The sequence below is a fragment of the Lampetra planeri genome, chromosome 40 (genome assembly GCF_965212315.1).
Source record: "Lampetra planeri chromosome 40, kcLamPlan1.2.h2, whole genome shotgun sequence".
Taxonomy (NCBI): domain Eukaryota; kingdom Metazoa; phylum Chordata; class Hyperoartia; order Petromyzontiformes; family Petromyzontidae; genus Lampetra; species Lampetra planeri.
The window spans coordinates 2579207-2596529 of NC_136146.1; the positions used below are offsets into that span (position 1 = coordinate 2579207).

The window sequence follows — 17323 nt, forward strand, 5'->3', positions numbered from 1 at the left end:
GGGAAATAATAAAATAATAAAAGTAAAACATGATAAAATAATTCTCACGACGTTTCGGCCACAACGCAAGCAGCCGTCCTCAGGTGAAGAACAGGTCTGTCGGAAAGACGGCTGCTTGCGTTGTGGCCGAAACGTCGTGAGAATTATTTTATTATGTTTAATTTTTATTATTTTATTATTTCCCTTCTACGTGACTTTACCGAAAGAACCAAGAAGATGAATCCCTGCAGTCACGAAAGCTTTAAATCGAAATATTAACAGTGTTATTGTGCTCTACGGTAGTAATGTACACGAACGGGTCTTTTGTCATCCACTACTGGATGTGGGGCCCTCCCAATACTAATGTGGGTCATCGGTCAATTGGCCGTCTCCTTGTTCAGACCGGGTGAGTGCAGTTTCCTGCACTGCCCTCTGCTGTCCACCACGGCGGAGCCCTTTGAGAGAATTTAAAACCTGCAGCAGTCCACATGCTGGCTCAACCATCTGAGCAACGATCCGGGCTCAATCGCTCCTTGGAAACCAAGATGAGACCTGGCGCATCTCGAATGATCTGGTCACAGGCCTTGGCAGTGTACAGAGGGTGGTCCACATGTCTTTTGATCCCCAATTATTGGACCCCGAACATTTGTTTCCCCTTGATCGTTCATTTCTGATTTTACACCCATTGGTATATATACAAAAAAATACGTTTTAATAAAGTTAAATGTGGATCACGAAACATCTGGACCACACATGTACATCGTATCGTATGGTGTGGTGAAAGCGTAACAGCTATGAACGTAAACGCACCGACACATACATTACACGTACAATATCATCGGGATGACTGATATGGGTGAGATCTACATGCCGGCAGAAATATATCTCCGTGCCAGCTTGCCGCATTGCTGGCGACCGAGAGGCATCGGCGTGCAATTCGACGCAATTTGGGCGAAAATGTTCATGACACATATGTGGATGTGCCCATTTGGCCAGGGTTATCCAAACTCAAATCTTTGCTACCCACCAACCACCTCGCCACGTCTGTCGGCGTCGAATACAAATGAACTCGTTCCACGCTGCACGCACCCGATGGTTGATAAACACATACCACGTGACGCTCTAAGTGGTAAATAAAGTCTGCGTTTCATGGCCAATTCAAAATAAGACTGAGATCTCTGTGCGCGTGTGCGCGCTTGACGCAGAGGGCGTTGATTGCTTTAGCGAGTCACGTGTTTAGATTTAATTAGTAGTTTGAACGGGGAGGAGTAAATTGGTGAACGGTGAAAGACGGAGAGTGGTGGGAGGTCGTGAGGGCTGGAGTTTAGAAAACCCTCCATTGCGCGGTTGCTATGTTATTTATGACGTGCAATTGAAGCTTTGAAAATTACACATCTTTTTTGCAATTATATTTTGAATTATTATTCTGAAATGTAGTTGTGAAATGGAACTGCTCTGACATCAAAACGCTAAGCCACATTTAAATTCGCCCAGGAATGCGGCATTTTTCCCCTCCTGCCTATTAACTTTGAAGTGGTCTCTTTCAAAGCGTCTCGCGCTGCAAGACGGGGATTCAGTTTTTTTTGTCTCAAGCACAATACATTAACCATGATGAATGGTCGAGTATGGTCACATTTTCAAAAGCATCCACGTTAACGCTGCGAATTACAAACACGTCTGCAAACGGTGTTAGCATTCTGTTCAACAAAAATAGGAGCCATTTTCTGTCTCTATTTCACAACACATGGCCTTAACGTTTAGCCTTCTTTATATATAACATGTCAACAAAAGCCATGGACGGCAAGATCTTATTTTTTCTCTTCTGCCCGGCATTGGCGGCTGATGACGATGCTGTCTTTCACTGTTTCCTTCCCTGGTCACGGCGATCGCTTCCTCTCAGCCCGCGTCTCTTTTAAATCCTCCGTCAATCCACCTTTTGTGAGAGTTGTCACTACTCGCCGCTCCTTTCACATGTTCGGGCGAGGCCAATGGTGACGTGGTTAGGGTCAGGGTTATTTTTGGCCTCCATTCCATTTACATGTCCAAACCAAATAAATATCCCATCTTGTATTGTTTGCGTCAGAGCCTTCTGCTAGCCTAGTTTTTTTCTTTATAAGGTCCCCAAATTATGGTACTGTATTCCGTACAGCAATATGCTGTACTGTACTCAAATGAAGCATATTTATTTTGAAGCCCTCGGCATAATGGAGATAATAAAACACGATGAAAATGGAGATCTTAGTTCTCGACATTTTGCCAGTCAAGGGAGATGGTGCGGTTCATTTGACTATACTTAAATTTCGATTTAAAGCTTTCGTGACTGCAGGGATTCATCTTCTTGGTTCTTTCGGTAAAGTCACGTAGAAGGGAAGTAATAAAATAATAAAAAATAAAACATAATAAAATAATTGTCACGACGTTTCGGCCACAACGCAAGCAGCCGTCCTCAGGTGAAGACCAGGTCTGTCGGGGAAACATGTTCTTCACCTGAGGACGGCTGCTTGCGTTGTGGCCGAAACGTCGTGAGAATTTAATTTTATTATGTTTCATTTGTATTATTTTATTACTTCCCTTCTACGTGACTTTACCGAAAGAACCAAGAAGTTAATTTAGGAGCTTTCGTGACTGCAGGAATTATTATTTGGTTATTTTCGGTTAAGTCACGTCTAAAAATAAAATAATAAATTAAAATAACATTCATTTTCGTGTGCCTGTCTCCTAATTTTCAAGCTTGCGTGCCCGTTCCACATTGTCATCTTACTTGCAACAGCAGTACGTTGCCGTATACTCATTGATATGCTAATTCTCTCTGCCCCCTCCCTCTCTCCGTCCCCGCCCCCCCTCTCTATATTTAAGGGACCGTCACAGAATCGACCCCTCTCTTTGTGCCGATTTGTGTCCTCTCTCTGTGTGCCGTTGTGATGTCTGTCTGCTTGTATGTCTGTCTATAGTTTTCTGGTTAGATTTTTGTTGCTATTTCTTTTATACCTGATGATGATTGCTTGTGTTGCAATCGAAACGTCGTAATATGTTATTTTAATTTATTATTTTATTTTTAGACGTGACTTAACCGAAAAGAACCAAAGAATAACCAAGAAGTTGACTATACTTCACCACGCTGGTCAGTTCAGGTTGCTAAAGGGAAGTGGGTCCAGGTCTACTTCAGATATCGCTCGCCACTAACATCAGCTGGGGCTGGCACTCAAACTTAGCTCAAGCTTTTCCCCAACCCTGTATCATTAATTAACAATTCTACAAGTGCATTGATATTAATTAGTCCGATTTTGTCAATATAAAAAATCTTACCTGAGAAAAATGTTCACTGCGTGAATGTATTGTTCTGTAAATATCAGCAATATGACAAGTGCATTAATGTGTTGGGTTATCAAGTAAAATATTCGACTGAGTTTATGATTTCTTTTTTTTATGCTTTTATAAATAGTAAACACTTCCATCCTCAATGCTAACACCACCACCACCACCACAGTAATATTGCTCAAATTGGACGGCCGGGTCAATGTGGTCGATGCAACGTTGCAGCCACGCACTTTCAGTCGTCACGACCTCGGCTATAGTGCCCTCTGCTGATCGTAAAGAGAAAGACTGCTCGGCGGAAACTCACAGCAGACACAGTGCGTCTCCCCCGCCCCCCCTCATCTGAGACAGCGTTGGACAATGTGGAAAATATAAAATCTAAACGCCACGCGTTGCATCTGATGACATGACTTCAACTTACGCTTCACACACCGTAGTAGGAGTAGTAGTTGCCCCAAAACTGTTACATTGCTTTTATGGCTTTATTTTGGTGATTTTCGAAAAGTTTTTTGGTTTGGCCATGTTTGTTTGTTGTAGTACAGAGTTAGACTGATGGCCTTAATCTAAGTTGTCCTGTGGTTGTTGTTGTTTGACTTGCATCCCACTGAGATTTTTGCACACAGCCTTGGTGTACGGTGCTTTTTCTGCAATATTTTGCTGTCTTTCTTGGATTTTCTGTTTGCACATAGTCACTTTAAGATGTTTTCTTGTTCATGTTTTTGTTTTTTGTTTGTTGCGGTTGCACCCGATTCAAGAGCCGAATGGCTCACAGGGCTATACCTAATAAATTAACTTGAACTTGAAAACGGTGCTTCTGTAGTTCAGAAATACATTGGGCTTCTGTCCACAGTGGCATTGTTCTTCCATTGACTTCCAGAGGTGCTTGTGAAGGATATTTCCTCATCGAACACGTTCACAACATGGCTGTGGGGAACAAATAGGAGAGGATTAAATAATGCATTTTAAACTTGCCAAGAGCTTAGTGGATATGTATACGCTGATCATCAAAAACACACCGCCCCCTGCCGCGAACAAGGACGGTTCGAAAAGTTATCACATTTCTGGGGATCAATTAAATTAAAATAGCAATTCCTTGTTTAACATTTGTAGTTTGCAGAGGTCAGGTGAAACCATTGCATACGATACTCTTCGTTTTTTTCGGGCATTACATACGACATGTATGATTTGGAAAACATTAATTCTGATGCTCGTGATATGTAGCATATGTTGTATTAATTGATGAAATGACAGGCCCTTATACTCCTTGTGATAACTGTGGGTTCCCTAAGAAGAACAAATATTGATAACCCACGTGTTTATTTAAAACATAAGCCATGCTCGCATCACTGCAACACTTGACAATATACTTTTCATACTTTTGCTTTGATTGTATCATCTCCCTCTGGATGATAATAAACTCTGTGGATTTTTGCGTTGATTCTGCGCGACTCTCCGATGTGTGTTCGGGGGTTGGGCCACGATGTCCGACGATTCATTTCACAATGCTCGGAGCTTCTTCGACAACGCCCTTGTTGCCGAACTAATACGGATGTAATAGGTTACTGTAATTCCATTAACCTGCTCACTGGACCTCAGACAGGATCAATGCCCGCGCATCTCACCGGGTGAACGCCAATTCAGATTCATAACCTTCTGTAATAGGGGCCAGGGAGTAGAAAACTCGACACAGTAATTCCACAACGCTGTGAACATCAATACACCGCACTTGAGGAGGAGAACCTTCTTCTTGGTTCTTTCGGTAAAGTCACGTAGAATGGAAATAATAAAATAATAAAAGTAAAACATAATAAAATAATTCTCACGACGTTTCGGCCACAACGCAAGCAGCCGTCCACAGGTGAAGAACAGGTCTGTCGATAAGACAGACTCTGTCTTATCGACAGACCTGTTCTTCACCTGAGAATTATTTTATTATGTTTTATTTTTATCATTTTATTATTTCCATTCTACGTGACTTTACCGAAAGAACCAAGAAGATGAATCCCTGCAGTCACGAAAGCTTTAAATCGAGGATAACCTTCTTTAACTTCAGGTGGGAGGTGGCTGCCCACATCAAACTCAGGGCCCTCAGTGGACTTTGGCTCAATGCTCTGTCATAGGCATATGAGCATTACATTTTAACCACCCATTCTCTTCTCTCATTATATCAGGACAATTTTTGTAAAATATCTGTGTTTGTGACCGTTAAATCCCTCGTTTGTTGTGCAACATCACTTAAGGACCCTGTACTCACTTTCTCCAATATAGATATTTTTTTCTTTGTTTTGTTGTTACTGTTGCTGTGATCACGCACCACGGACCTCCCGTGTGAATTAGCTGGGCAGCTGACTCAACGGGACCATCATCCGTGCAACAAGTCAAATTTAAACTCAACACTTCACCCACGTCGAGATTTATTATCATTATAAAAATGCCAACAGCCATTTCATTGACACCGCACCATGGCAAGGCGTTACAAGGGGACTGTGTCTTCTTGGTTCTTTCGGTAAAGTCACGTAGAAGGGATTGTGGCCGAAACGTCGTGAGAATTATTTTATTATGTTTAATTTTTATTATTTTATTACTTCCCTTCTACGTGACTTTACCGAAAGAACCAAGAAGATGAATCCCTGCAGTCACGAAAGCTTTAAATCGAAAGGGGACTGTGGTCGAGCGGACCGGTGGGTGTCTGCAAGGCTGTGTTCCTGATGCTAAGATTTGGAGTCGTTTTCATTGGAAAAAGTGCCATTAGTGCACAGTGATCCTGCACATGTTTTGGAGGGCTGACAGTGGTCTGAATAAGAAGACAGTACATGTATGTTGAACCTCTTCTTCCGCACCGTACGTAGCCAACCATGCTTATCGGGGGGTGCGGAGGAATGACAAACTAAACACAAAAAGCAGTTCTGAAGAAATGTGTTTTCAATCTAGATTTGAAAGTGCATAGCAATGGCATGAGCAAGCAATTGCAGTGATGCACCTTCATCATCGTCATATACTTTTTTTAAATACACAACAAATTCAGTTGGCTGATGGCTGATGTGCTCACTCATCTAGCCTGCATAGCTCATCGAATTCCTCCAGGATAAATACGGATTCTGATTCTGACACGTGGGCCAGTAGCCAAGTGTGAATGGGCTGGCTGTGCAAGGCCTTAAAACGTTCTCGAGCGCTTGTGTACGTGTGTGTGTGTTCGTACGTATGTACACTGAACTTCGTTAACGCTGTACGTAGCCAACCGGTGAATGTGTGTTTGCTCGTGAGCGTTACCTTGTCCGGTCAACGCCTCTTGAGTGCGCGTCTCTCCGCTGCGCTGACGAATTGCTCAAGCACCTGCTCAGGCAGCAGACGATGAAACACAGGCCGAGAAGGAGGATGACGGCGCCGCTGATGATGGCGACGATCACGGCGATTTCGTGCCCTTTGTTTTTGAAAATGTCTTCGTTTCCCTCTGTTCAGATGCAAAGGTGCAGCACGCAGTCAGAAAAGGCACGCAAATGCCAATGCAGCCAATAAAGTGAGTGTTTATCCGTGTGGGATGAAACCGGGGTGCCCAGAGAAATCTGCCACGCATGAGGGTGAAACGCTCTATCCCCATACAGATGGAAACCGATGGAATTTAGTCCACTTGCTGGACCGCCTTCTGCTGGCGAGCCAGGATATGGCACCTCCTCAACATCCACAGGGAAGGGGTTTTACAACATCTGTGTGCCATCCACCAACCACCGCTGCAACCACATATGTATGTATGTAGAACTTATTTTGCACCATATGCAGCCAACCGTGTGAATTGGGAGTGCTGGATTAGAGGCCACGTGTGCCACTGCCGCCAGGCAGGGTTGAATGAACACGGGACAGTCGGAAAATTAGCAAGAAACCTAGACCAACGTGACACGCACGTGATGCATTGTTGCACGTGTTATCATGAATCATTGCATGGCATGACACGGTTGAGGAGCGCGTATGTAGAGTGTGCCTATGTTCACCTTGGATAACCCCAAGTGAACACGGATTTGAGAGATGCGTCTACACGAACAACTGTGGACCATCACTCGTATACATTCGAAAGCTCGGCTTATAGCATCCAACAAAAAAAAAACATTGACAAACACTCGTCAGATGACAGGTCTGCATTGTCTCGCTAAAAATGTAAAAAAAACGCAAACGCATTTCGAGTATCCTGTTTTCCAAACTGTGTTCCTCCAGTAAATATTTTTTTTTATCGTGTTTAGCAAACTGATTGTACATGAATTCTAGATTTGAAGCTTTCGTGACTGCAAGGATTCATACTCTTAAAAAATAATAGAAATAAAATAATTTATTTCTATTATTTTGGATTATTTATTTTTCTTATTTATTTTTTACCTACGTGACTTTACCGAAAAAAACTAAGAGTATTCATCGTGGTACACCCATCATTAATTGTCTTGAGGCATATACACAACACACCGTTGTCTTCTTCTTGGTTCTTTCGGTAAAGTCACGTAGAAGGGAAATAATAAAATAATAAAAATAAAACATTATAAAATAATTCTCACGACGTTTCGGCCACAATGCAAGCAGCCGTCCTCAGGTGGAGAACAGGTCTGTCGGGAAGACAGCGTCTGAATGAAACACCCCAGGCTTGGAGCGTATATTTAAGCTGGGTTGGAGGGGGAAGAGCGCCTTGACAAAATAATGTACATATCAAGAGGCATTTAGCATATTTATGGGAAATGCAGATATGGGATTAGTACTACTTGTGAAATGCGTAGGAGGTGGGCGGGGGGTTTCAAAGTCATATTATGCGCGTGCATTATGCAGGATCCTTCCACAGACATCGCCGGACAAGTCGTCGTGGCTACGATTGGCGTGGCCTGTTATCCAGCAATGGAAAGGCAACGAAGGTTGGTGGATTGCACAAACGATGTGAAACTCATACCCTATGTAAACACGTGTCTCTATGTAGCGCTCTTCATACGCTACAGTAATTTTGCTGGAGCGCTCACACCTGATGACGGATGCTTGTGTTGCTTCCGAAACGTCGTGATTAAATTTAGTTGTTTTATTTTTATTTCGTTTTCACCTACGTGACTTTACCGAAAAAAACCAAAGAGCATGGATCCTTGCAGTCACGAAAACTTCAAATCTAGGATGAGAAACTCCCTTCCCGTGGGGCGTTGAGGAGCCTTATACCCTGGCTCACCAGGAGAAGGCGGTACAGCAAGTTGACTTCTGTCCATTTGCATCTGTACGAGGAGAGAGTGTTCCTCCCTCGCACGTGAGGATTTTCTCCACGTGCTCCAGCCCCCACCCCCCCCCCCACATGTATAAACACTCATTATAAATTGGCTGAAAAATAATCTCAAAATAAAAACCCAATTAGTTATTGGCTCAGTGTGGCTTTCCTACGTGAATTAGCCATGCTATTATTATTATTAAGTATCTGTTATTGTTTAGAAAACTTTCTATAATCGATTGTTGCGTCGCTCATACGCATTTATATTGCGTTTCGCATTGCAACTTTACTCGCTTCTCTAATCGTTTCCTGTTGTTCATTTCTGTTGGTTGATATCATGACCATGTCATCAGCAACTATGGGATGCCATTGGAACCTCGTTTGCCAGTAAAAAATATGATTATTGGTTTTTTACCCTTCTATCTGGCAACAAACTGACACCTTTTTTACAAGGAGTCATGTTTGCATAGACCACAATACTTGCAGTCATAATGCAAACAAAAAACATATCTCTGATAATGTATGCACTGTCCTTGAAGTTGATTGGTCCACACCCGAGACAGCTTTCCTTAGAGCATAGTCTCACATGGGTTGGACCAGATGACGCCAAAAGGCGCACAACTCAAAGACAATGCACCATCAGAGTATGAGAGCTCGGGGTAAGGTGTCAGTTTTGTTGCCAGATAGAAGGGTTAAAAACCAATTATCATATTTTTTACTGGCAAATGAGGTTCCAATGGTGTAAATAATGATGATCTCCAGTGTGCAGTATAAAACCAAATAGAGGGCGTGTATCAGATTAGGCTACTTATCAGATGGGGTAGCAGGACATTGTCGACACATTGTACAATGAAGGCCAAATACGATAGGAAATAATGCAAATGAGCGATTGTATAGTTTTATGTCATTTCCGAAACCTCTCATAAACAAAGTATCCAGACTTTTGCCAATCTACCCCATGGGTGAATAAGGTGTTTCCACGTGGTGACAGACATGAAGGTCGTTAAGCAAGACCCAACAAAATGATTGCGTCAAATGTCACGAAAACAATTGCTTATGGGAATATATATTGACGGCAAAAAACAACAACAACTGTATAAAGATCCCTCCACGACCATGCTGCTCTCGGGAAGTTTGTTTTGCCACACTCCAGCAGGATGGATGGCACGGGTTGATAAACGGCGTGCGTCAAACTTCCCGGATGGGGGGGAGGTTTGTGGGGGGCCACCACAACAGTGATTCACCGCTAGGGGGAATGAACTTGGGTTGGCCCAAAGGAACATCTGGCAGTCCAGGACACACCCCTTCGAACCCCTAAACGTCAGCCATGGCGGCGAGAAGTTAACTGCAGACCTCGCCTGGTATGCAGGAGCACCTGAGTTCGATCCCGACCCTGGCACCTGCTGTATATTTGGAGTTTGCATGTCTCTCTCTCAAAACCACCCCCCACCCTGCACCCATCCTCCTTGGCTTCTCCCCCCTCCTCTTACCCTATATATTAATGCCCCATCACAAATAACATCCACTACAGTTATTTTGCTGTGCCTTTTTACACCTGATGAAGGAAGCTTGTGTTGCCTCCGAAACGTCGTGATTTATTATTTTCTTTCTATTATTATTTCAATAATTTGTATAAAGCAATATTTATTTATTTATTTATTTTTCCCTACGTGACTTTACCGAAAAAACCTAAGACTATGAATCCTTCTCTCTTCCCGTGGTCACGTGGATTTTATCTGCGGGTCCTTTGGTTTTCCCTCCACATTTAGAAACATGTGTTTAGAGCAATCATTTATTATTCATTATTTTTCTTCCTACGTGACTTTACCGAAAGAACCAAAGAGTATGGATTCCTGCGGTCACGAAAGCTTCAAATCAAGAATGTGTTTAGAGTATTTGGTTGCGATCAATTTTCACGTGATAAGCCACTTTGCTGAGCTATCATTTGTGGCAAGGTCAGTGGGTCTTACCTGATGAAATAAAAAATTTAGTTTAGTTGTAGTATATATATTTGCACTATGTAACCTGTAGTGGTGGAGGTCAAATTAATTATCAGATGCCCAAAATGGAAAAAAGTTTAATTTCCATCACTGGCACACAGGGTAACAAACAGATTTGAAACCAATATGAAAGATTACAATGCACTGCAGCACCATACTAGCCTTGTCAATACATCTCAATTGTTAACACTGACAAATGCACAAGATGGAGGATCAAGTATATCATCCTCAAATATTAAAGACTTTTAAATGTCAGTGTCTGAAATATGTCTCAACTCACCGCGAGGAGGCGGCTGAGAAAATACGTGTCCAAGCTTCGTGATGGCAATCCCAAGTGCTTCTGTGGTGTTGACTTTCCACAGAGAAGGGAGACAGAAACGAATAGCAAGCATCATTAAAGTGCAAAGCAATTGTATTTCAAAACGTGACGAACTAAATTCCAGTACTTATGTGTGTACGTATGTTTTGTTTCTCTATATTTTTATTGTTATCCAATTTTATCTCAATCGCGCTCTCAGCGTCATGTAATGTGACGAAGTATCCGCTCGGGTGTCTGGCTGAGAGGCGTTCCTCTTCACATCAGAGAATGGCCCACAGAAGTTGATATCACAGAACCACTTGCGTTAATGTAAAGTCTGGTCCACACAAGTAGAGGGCAGCACTTTCTATTTTTTTAAACCATATTTCGCAAACATTTGAAAGTATTATTTGTCGCTGAATAATAACTATTCATAGCCATTATTTCCATGTTGAAATGTAACCAAATTTCATGCAAGGCCAAATTGAATGACATCTTTTTTTTGTGACGTGATTGATGACCAACCAGGCTGAGGCCACCAACTAAGAACCCGGTTTAATCACAAGCGACCGCCTGGATTCAAACCCAGTGTGTCACCAGTGCCAGCTCACCCCTCTGAACCTCTGAGCCGCCCAGCCACCGTGGAGTTTACATATCGTTCAGATATATATATTTTTTTATAAAATACCGTACTACCAAAAAAGGGCACTATTGTGTAATATTCTAAAATAAATACTTGTAACAGGTCTTGTGTAAAAAAAACAAATCTATATAGCCACAAACCGTATAAGTTTCAACATACACTGTATAAAAAGTTATCAGCCTTAAGAAGTATGCAAAACCACCATTTCCTCAAGAAGTGCATTGTGATCATCTGAAGTCGCCAGCAATACTATGAACAAATGTAACCACCCAACTAGCAGCGGTTTCATCATCACCCAACGAGCAGCGGTTTCATCATCATTAAGACTCATCAGTACAGTTATGCATGCACACTGTTACCAAGTATTCCTCTGGGAACCTAAAACTATTTAAAAACTAAACAATATTTATTTTAGCAGGTAAGGCCCACTAAGCTTTATAGCTCTTTTTTTAGAAACGACCTGGCCACAAATTATAGCTCAACTTAGTGGCTTATAACGTGGAAATGTATTGCAGCCAAATACTGTACTATAAACGCGTGTGTTTAACCTCAGACCCACCTCGAAAACTAAAAAAGACCTATAAACTTTGTTTTTATGTTACCAGGTAAGGCCCACTGAGATATACAGCTCTTTTTCAGAAGTGACCTATCATGTGGACATTTAGAGCAGCCAGATACTCTAAACGCGTGATGCTGATTCTAACTATGGAGTGAAAAACCGGAGAAAAATCCACACGACAGCGGGGAGAACATGCAAGCTGCAAATATGCAGGCACCATGGTCGTGATCGAACCCACGACCTCCTCCTGTACACCAGGCGACGGAGTTAACATCTCGCCACCGTGATGGGGGGAGGGCCCACATCGGCTCGTGTAAATACGTTTCGACAAGGCACAGAAACGAGCACTGAGTGTACAATAATCTCTCGGCTTGATGCAAACCCACTACGGCTCAAGTAACTTCTAAAACCAAGCACAAGCTCGTAATAACGCGATGAAAATCTCGAATGACAATGTAAGCAGCGCTGTGTCCAGCTCGATCAACTCACCTGCCATGAGAGCGATGATGACGACGACGAGACGGCCACAAGTGAACGCGACGCGTGTCGAAAAGTCCCACGAGAAGGAACCAATTCGAATCCTTCCCAAAGACTTTGGTGGAATCACCAACCACCAACCACCAAACACCACCTACCAACCACCACTACCAACCACCACCCAACCACCACTACCAACCACCACCCACCAACCACCACTACCAACCACCAAAAACCACCACCACCCACCACCACCAACAACCACCACCACCGACCACCACTACCAACCACCAAACACCACCACTACCACCACCAACCACTACCAACCACCACCCACCAACCACCACCAAACCGCCGCCTTGTCGACGATGCAACAGCAGCGTCGCACGTGGAAGCAAGTCGAAGGGTCCTTGCCCACCGGCAACTTTCCGCCGTTGCGAACGCGACCTCCGTTATAGACGACGCCGTCAAATGTGTCCCAGCGCATTTGACGTTGCCACGCCCGTGCGCACAAGCGAAGGGGGGGGTGGGGGAACGCAGACAACCACGGAGGGGAGTGGTGGTGGTGGTGGGCTGACGGTGGTGGATGGAGAGGGGGGAGAGCCTCATGCGGTCGATGTCTGATGCCGCGTGCTCCCAGCCGATTGCGTTCGACGAAGTCGTGGGCAGCAGTCGTATCGCTGGCGCGCGTCTTGCGCGCCTGTTTGCAAAACGCCGCTGATAAGGAAGTCGGATGCCACAATGCTGGCGGGGCCCACGCACCGGTTGCACCACTCTTGGCTATTTCTCCACAGTTCCTCCCCACCACCACCAATGACGTTCGGCTGGAAACCCACGCGCGTCAAGGCGGTGGCAGCGGTGGCTTTTTAAATCCTTTATATTAAGTTCACTTGCGCGCTTGCTTGCGCGCTTACGACCGTGCAAATCTTTCGGTCGTTTTTTAACCCACTTCCCGTGATCCAATCGAGCTGACATTTTGCACACAGACTCGTTGTGCGTGACAATTTATTTTCGTGAAAATTTTTTTCCAAAATTTTCCACTTTTTATGAAGAAAAAAAATTTCATATTTAATTTAAAATACCAATGTGATAAAAATGAAACTCTTACTCAAGAAAAACAGAAATGAATAATAAAATAAAACCGATGCCACGCATATAAAGGATTTATAGTTAAAAACTTTGTTTTCACGGGTTAAATTTTAAACTCATCGGTCGCACAGACGCAGATTTGGCAACTTTTGCACAAATACGTCGGGGGAATTGGCTGAAACTTTACTGCGGTTTTGCACCCCTTTGGGTTCTCGGTCGTAATGTTTGTTTCATGGATGTAACGGTGATAAATAAATAAATACACAGGGTTTGATTAAACAAAGTAAGTTGTGACTTACGTGCCCCATGTGTAATTTGCGTTTCGATTATTTATCTTCGAACAAACACGTGGCCATGCCTCGCACCCGCAGAGAGGGCATCTCGTACCCCCAGGTAGTACGTGCACCCCAGGTGAAGAAGAACCACTGGTTTAGTCAGACATTGTCTTGTTAAGAAGAACCACTGGTTTAGTCAAACATTGCCAGGTTAAGAAGAACCACTGGCCTAAAAGGTTTGTAAAGTGGATGCTTAACAAGGCCGAAATTAGGGTTGCTTTCATGGTCTAGAACTGTAATAAGATGATTTTATCAGTATGTCAAACATTACGTTAATAAGTTCGATGACTGTACTTCATGTTTTTCGCGTATATACTGTCTAGCCGTCCAATGTGTCTTTACGTTGTATGTATGCATGTGTATGATGTGTGTTGAACTTCATTCACACCGTACGTAGCCAACCGTGCTAATCGGATGTGCGGGGAAAGGGGCCGTCCATAAATGACGTCACGCACCTAGGGGGGGGAGTCAGACATTTGTGACGATGTGTGACGAGAGAGGGGGGGGGGTGAGAAATGTGACGTCACATTAAAATGCGCAACTTTAAGTAAAGAAAGACAACACGTTCTACTTAATTAAATAGACTTTTTAATAAATGTTTTCTCCTACAACATCAGAGTGCAGCGCCACATTAAATACGCACTACAATGACAATAGTTTAAAGCGATTTGAAGCATGTGTTTTTTTTTGGGGGGGGGGCAGAGCTTTGTGACGTCATATTTGAGAGGTGGGTCTGACCTTTTGTGACGTCGTGTGACGAGGGGGGGGGGTCAAAAATAGTCCAAAATCGCGTGACGCCATTTATGGACGGCCCCTAAGCACAAAAAGCACCTCTAAAGAAATGATTTTCAATCTGGATTTAAAAGTGCCATAGCCCCAGTGGCTTCCTGATATCGTTGTATTGCGCGTTGTGTGACGTGATGCTGTGGGTTTGCTTCAAGTGCTTGCGAGCGTGTTGAGCAACAAAAGTCTGCTTTCACGTTTAAGAGGCGGCGTTGTTTTGGCAGGACGACTTTTCGCTCCATGTCCTGCGAGAAATTAAAAAGGAACTGAATTTATAATAACCGACGCTCCCGGCCGCAGTCGCCCGCAGTCGCCACGTGTGTGTGTGTGCTGGGTAGTGACCCAAATCTCCTGCCCCATCTCTGGACCCAGAATGATTGAGGCCGGGCTTCAGTCTGCCGAGTTTTTGTAACCACCGCCCCCACCCCCTTGTTGCGTGCGGTCTGTGCCTTCTCCAAGAGCTCTTGTTTTGTTGGAAGAAAAAAAAGGAACTTAATTAATTTCCTGGAAAAGCACCCAGCACGTGGAGCGAAACGTCGGACATCGTGTTGAACAGCACTCAGCGCAGCAAACAAACATCTCGACCTCGGTAATATTAGTGGTTCTTGCCACAGGAACGTGGAATTTCCAACACTTTCTCAAGACCATGGGCAACGTTGAGTGCTGCCCTATTGTTTGTCTGGGCATGGAGTCGCTATGACGTAATACAACAATTAAATGTGGACCTTCACCTTTTTTGGACTCACATAAATAACGAAAATGAAACATCTTACTGTTCATTTAATAACCTCAATGTAGACACAGGTAAAAAAAAAACATTGATTAAAATCAGTATTTGAATAAGTATTTGAATCAAAGTTACCAAAAATGTCGTGGCGGTATCAACGTCTGCTTTCTCGAATGTGCAGAAACATGTTTTGGTTGAAAAGTTCACACCACATTGCAGATAACCAATGCCGCTGGCTCGGCGTCTGGTAGTTTATTTAATTCCCTGCGATTATCTTGCTCTGCACATGAGTCTGGCGGTCTGCGTGGATTAAAATAATTATTATGGGTTAAACTTCAGTAGGTCAAAGGCTCCCTAATAATCCCGGATATGTGTCATATATAAGCAACGGCTCAAGTTATTTTGGTGTGCAGCTATAGTGCCAAGAGCTTGACTCTTCAGCATAAAGCGCCAGCCATGATCTATCAACTGCTGGATGAAGGCCTCTTACAAGCAACTGGGATATCTAACGGTCTTAGCGACGCGCCAATCCACTTAGTTCCTGCACACCAACTGATTTGCTTACTCCATTGTTAATCTCAAAAGACCATCATTTCATCGTTCTCCTCGTGATGTCTCCTACCAAAAAGCACTCACTGTTATATGAATTTAACTCAGTGTAATTTCACGCATGCAAACTCTCCATACCTCTTTGAAGACTTTTGAGATATTTCCATTTAAAGCTTTCGTGACTGCAGGGATTCATCTTCTTGGTTACTCCTACGCATTTCACAAGTAGTACTAATCGCATATCTGCATTTCCCATAAATATGCTAAATTCCTCTTGATATGCAAATTATTTTGTCAAGGCGCTCTTCCCCCCTCCATCCCAGCTTAAATAGACGCTCCAAGCCTGGGGTGTGTCATTCAGACTCTGTCTTCTCGACAGACCTGTTCTCCACCTGAGGACGACTGCTTGCGTTGTGGCCGAAACGTCGTGAGAATGATTTTATTATGTTTTATTTTTATTATTTTATTATTTCCATTCTACGTGCCTTTACCGAAAGAACCAAGATGATTTTGAGATATTGTTCCAAACTAATCACCTACATTATTTTTATTTTACCAGGTAAGGCCCACTAAGCTACATAGCTGTTTTTCAGAAGCGACCTGACCACAAAGCATAGCTCAACGAAGTGGCTTATCATGTGGACATTTATAGTAGCCAAATGCTCTTGATAATATGCACCTGCTCTTGTCCACCACTAGATTAATTCCATCTTGGTCCACCATCAAGAACTGCCCTGGATATGCATGCTCTGAGATGTTTTTCAGTTGTGGGCTTTAACAAATATCTGCAATTGTTTTAGGAAAACAGTATTCAACCCTAAATAATAGACGATGCCACGGCAAGCAATGGGAGCACGGAAACATTAAATAGTTTGATAATTGGAGTACAGTGGGAGTAAAACGTCTTTTTTGGGCTAAAAGTTACCGGGTTAATTATACAATATTTTCAAATGGAAAAATAGAAAATAAAGGTCAGGAATCAAACCACATTTCAGATGAAGCAGAGTGAGTGAGCTCAACGTCACACTTGAGGAAGTAAACGCTGCCCTTCTCAGTATGAAAAAGCGAAGCCTCGACCAGATGGTAAAACTGTATGTCACCATCAAGGAAGTGGGAACAGTTGTTCAAACTAAATTATTGGTCCTATTTACTGTTAAGTTTATTGTCCATCCTCCGCAACCTCCGATTAGCACGGTTGAATACGTACGGTGCGAATGAAGTTTGACATACATTCATATAAATTTTGATTTAAAGCTTTCGTGACTGCAGGGATTCATATTCTTGGTTCTTTCGGTTAAGTCACGTAGAAGGGAAATAATAAAATAATATGAATATAAAACAATAAAAATTC

General features: G+C 43.1%; 1 protein-coding gene across 1 annotated transcript; it reads right to left on the bottom strand.

The window, feature by feature from the left end:
* Nucleotides 1-684: 684 nt before the first annotated feature.
* Nucleotides 685-13182, bottom strand: SUSD3 (sushi domain containing 3). Its single transcript, XM_078612919.1, has 4 exons — nucleotides 12502-13182; nucleotides 10793-10864; nucleotides 6565-6745; nucleotides 685-4218 (listed from the first exon to the last, which is right to left on the bottom strand). Exons 1-4 carry the CDS (start codon nucleotides 12506-12508, stop codon nucleotides 4116-4118), a joined length of 363 nt encoding a protein of 120 aa, XP_078469045.1. The 5' UTR covers nucleotides 12509-13182; the 3' UTR covers nucleotides 685-4115.
* Nucleotides 13183-17323: the final 4141 nt, after the last annotated feature.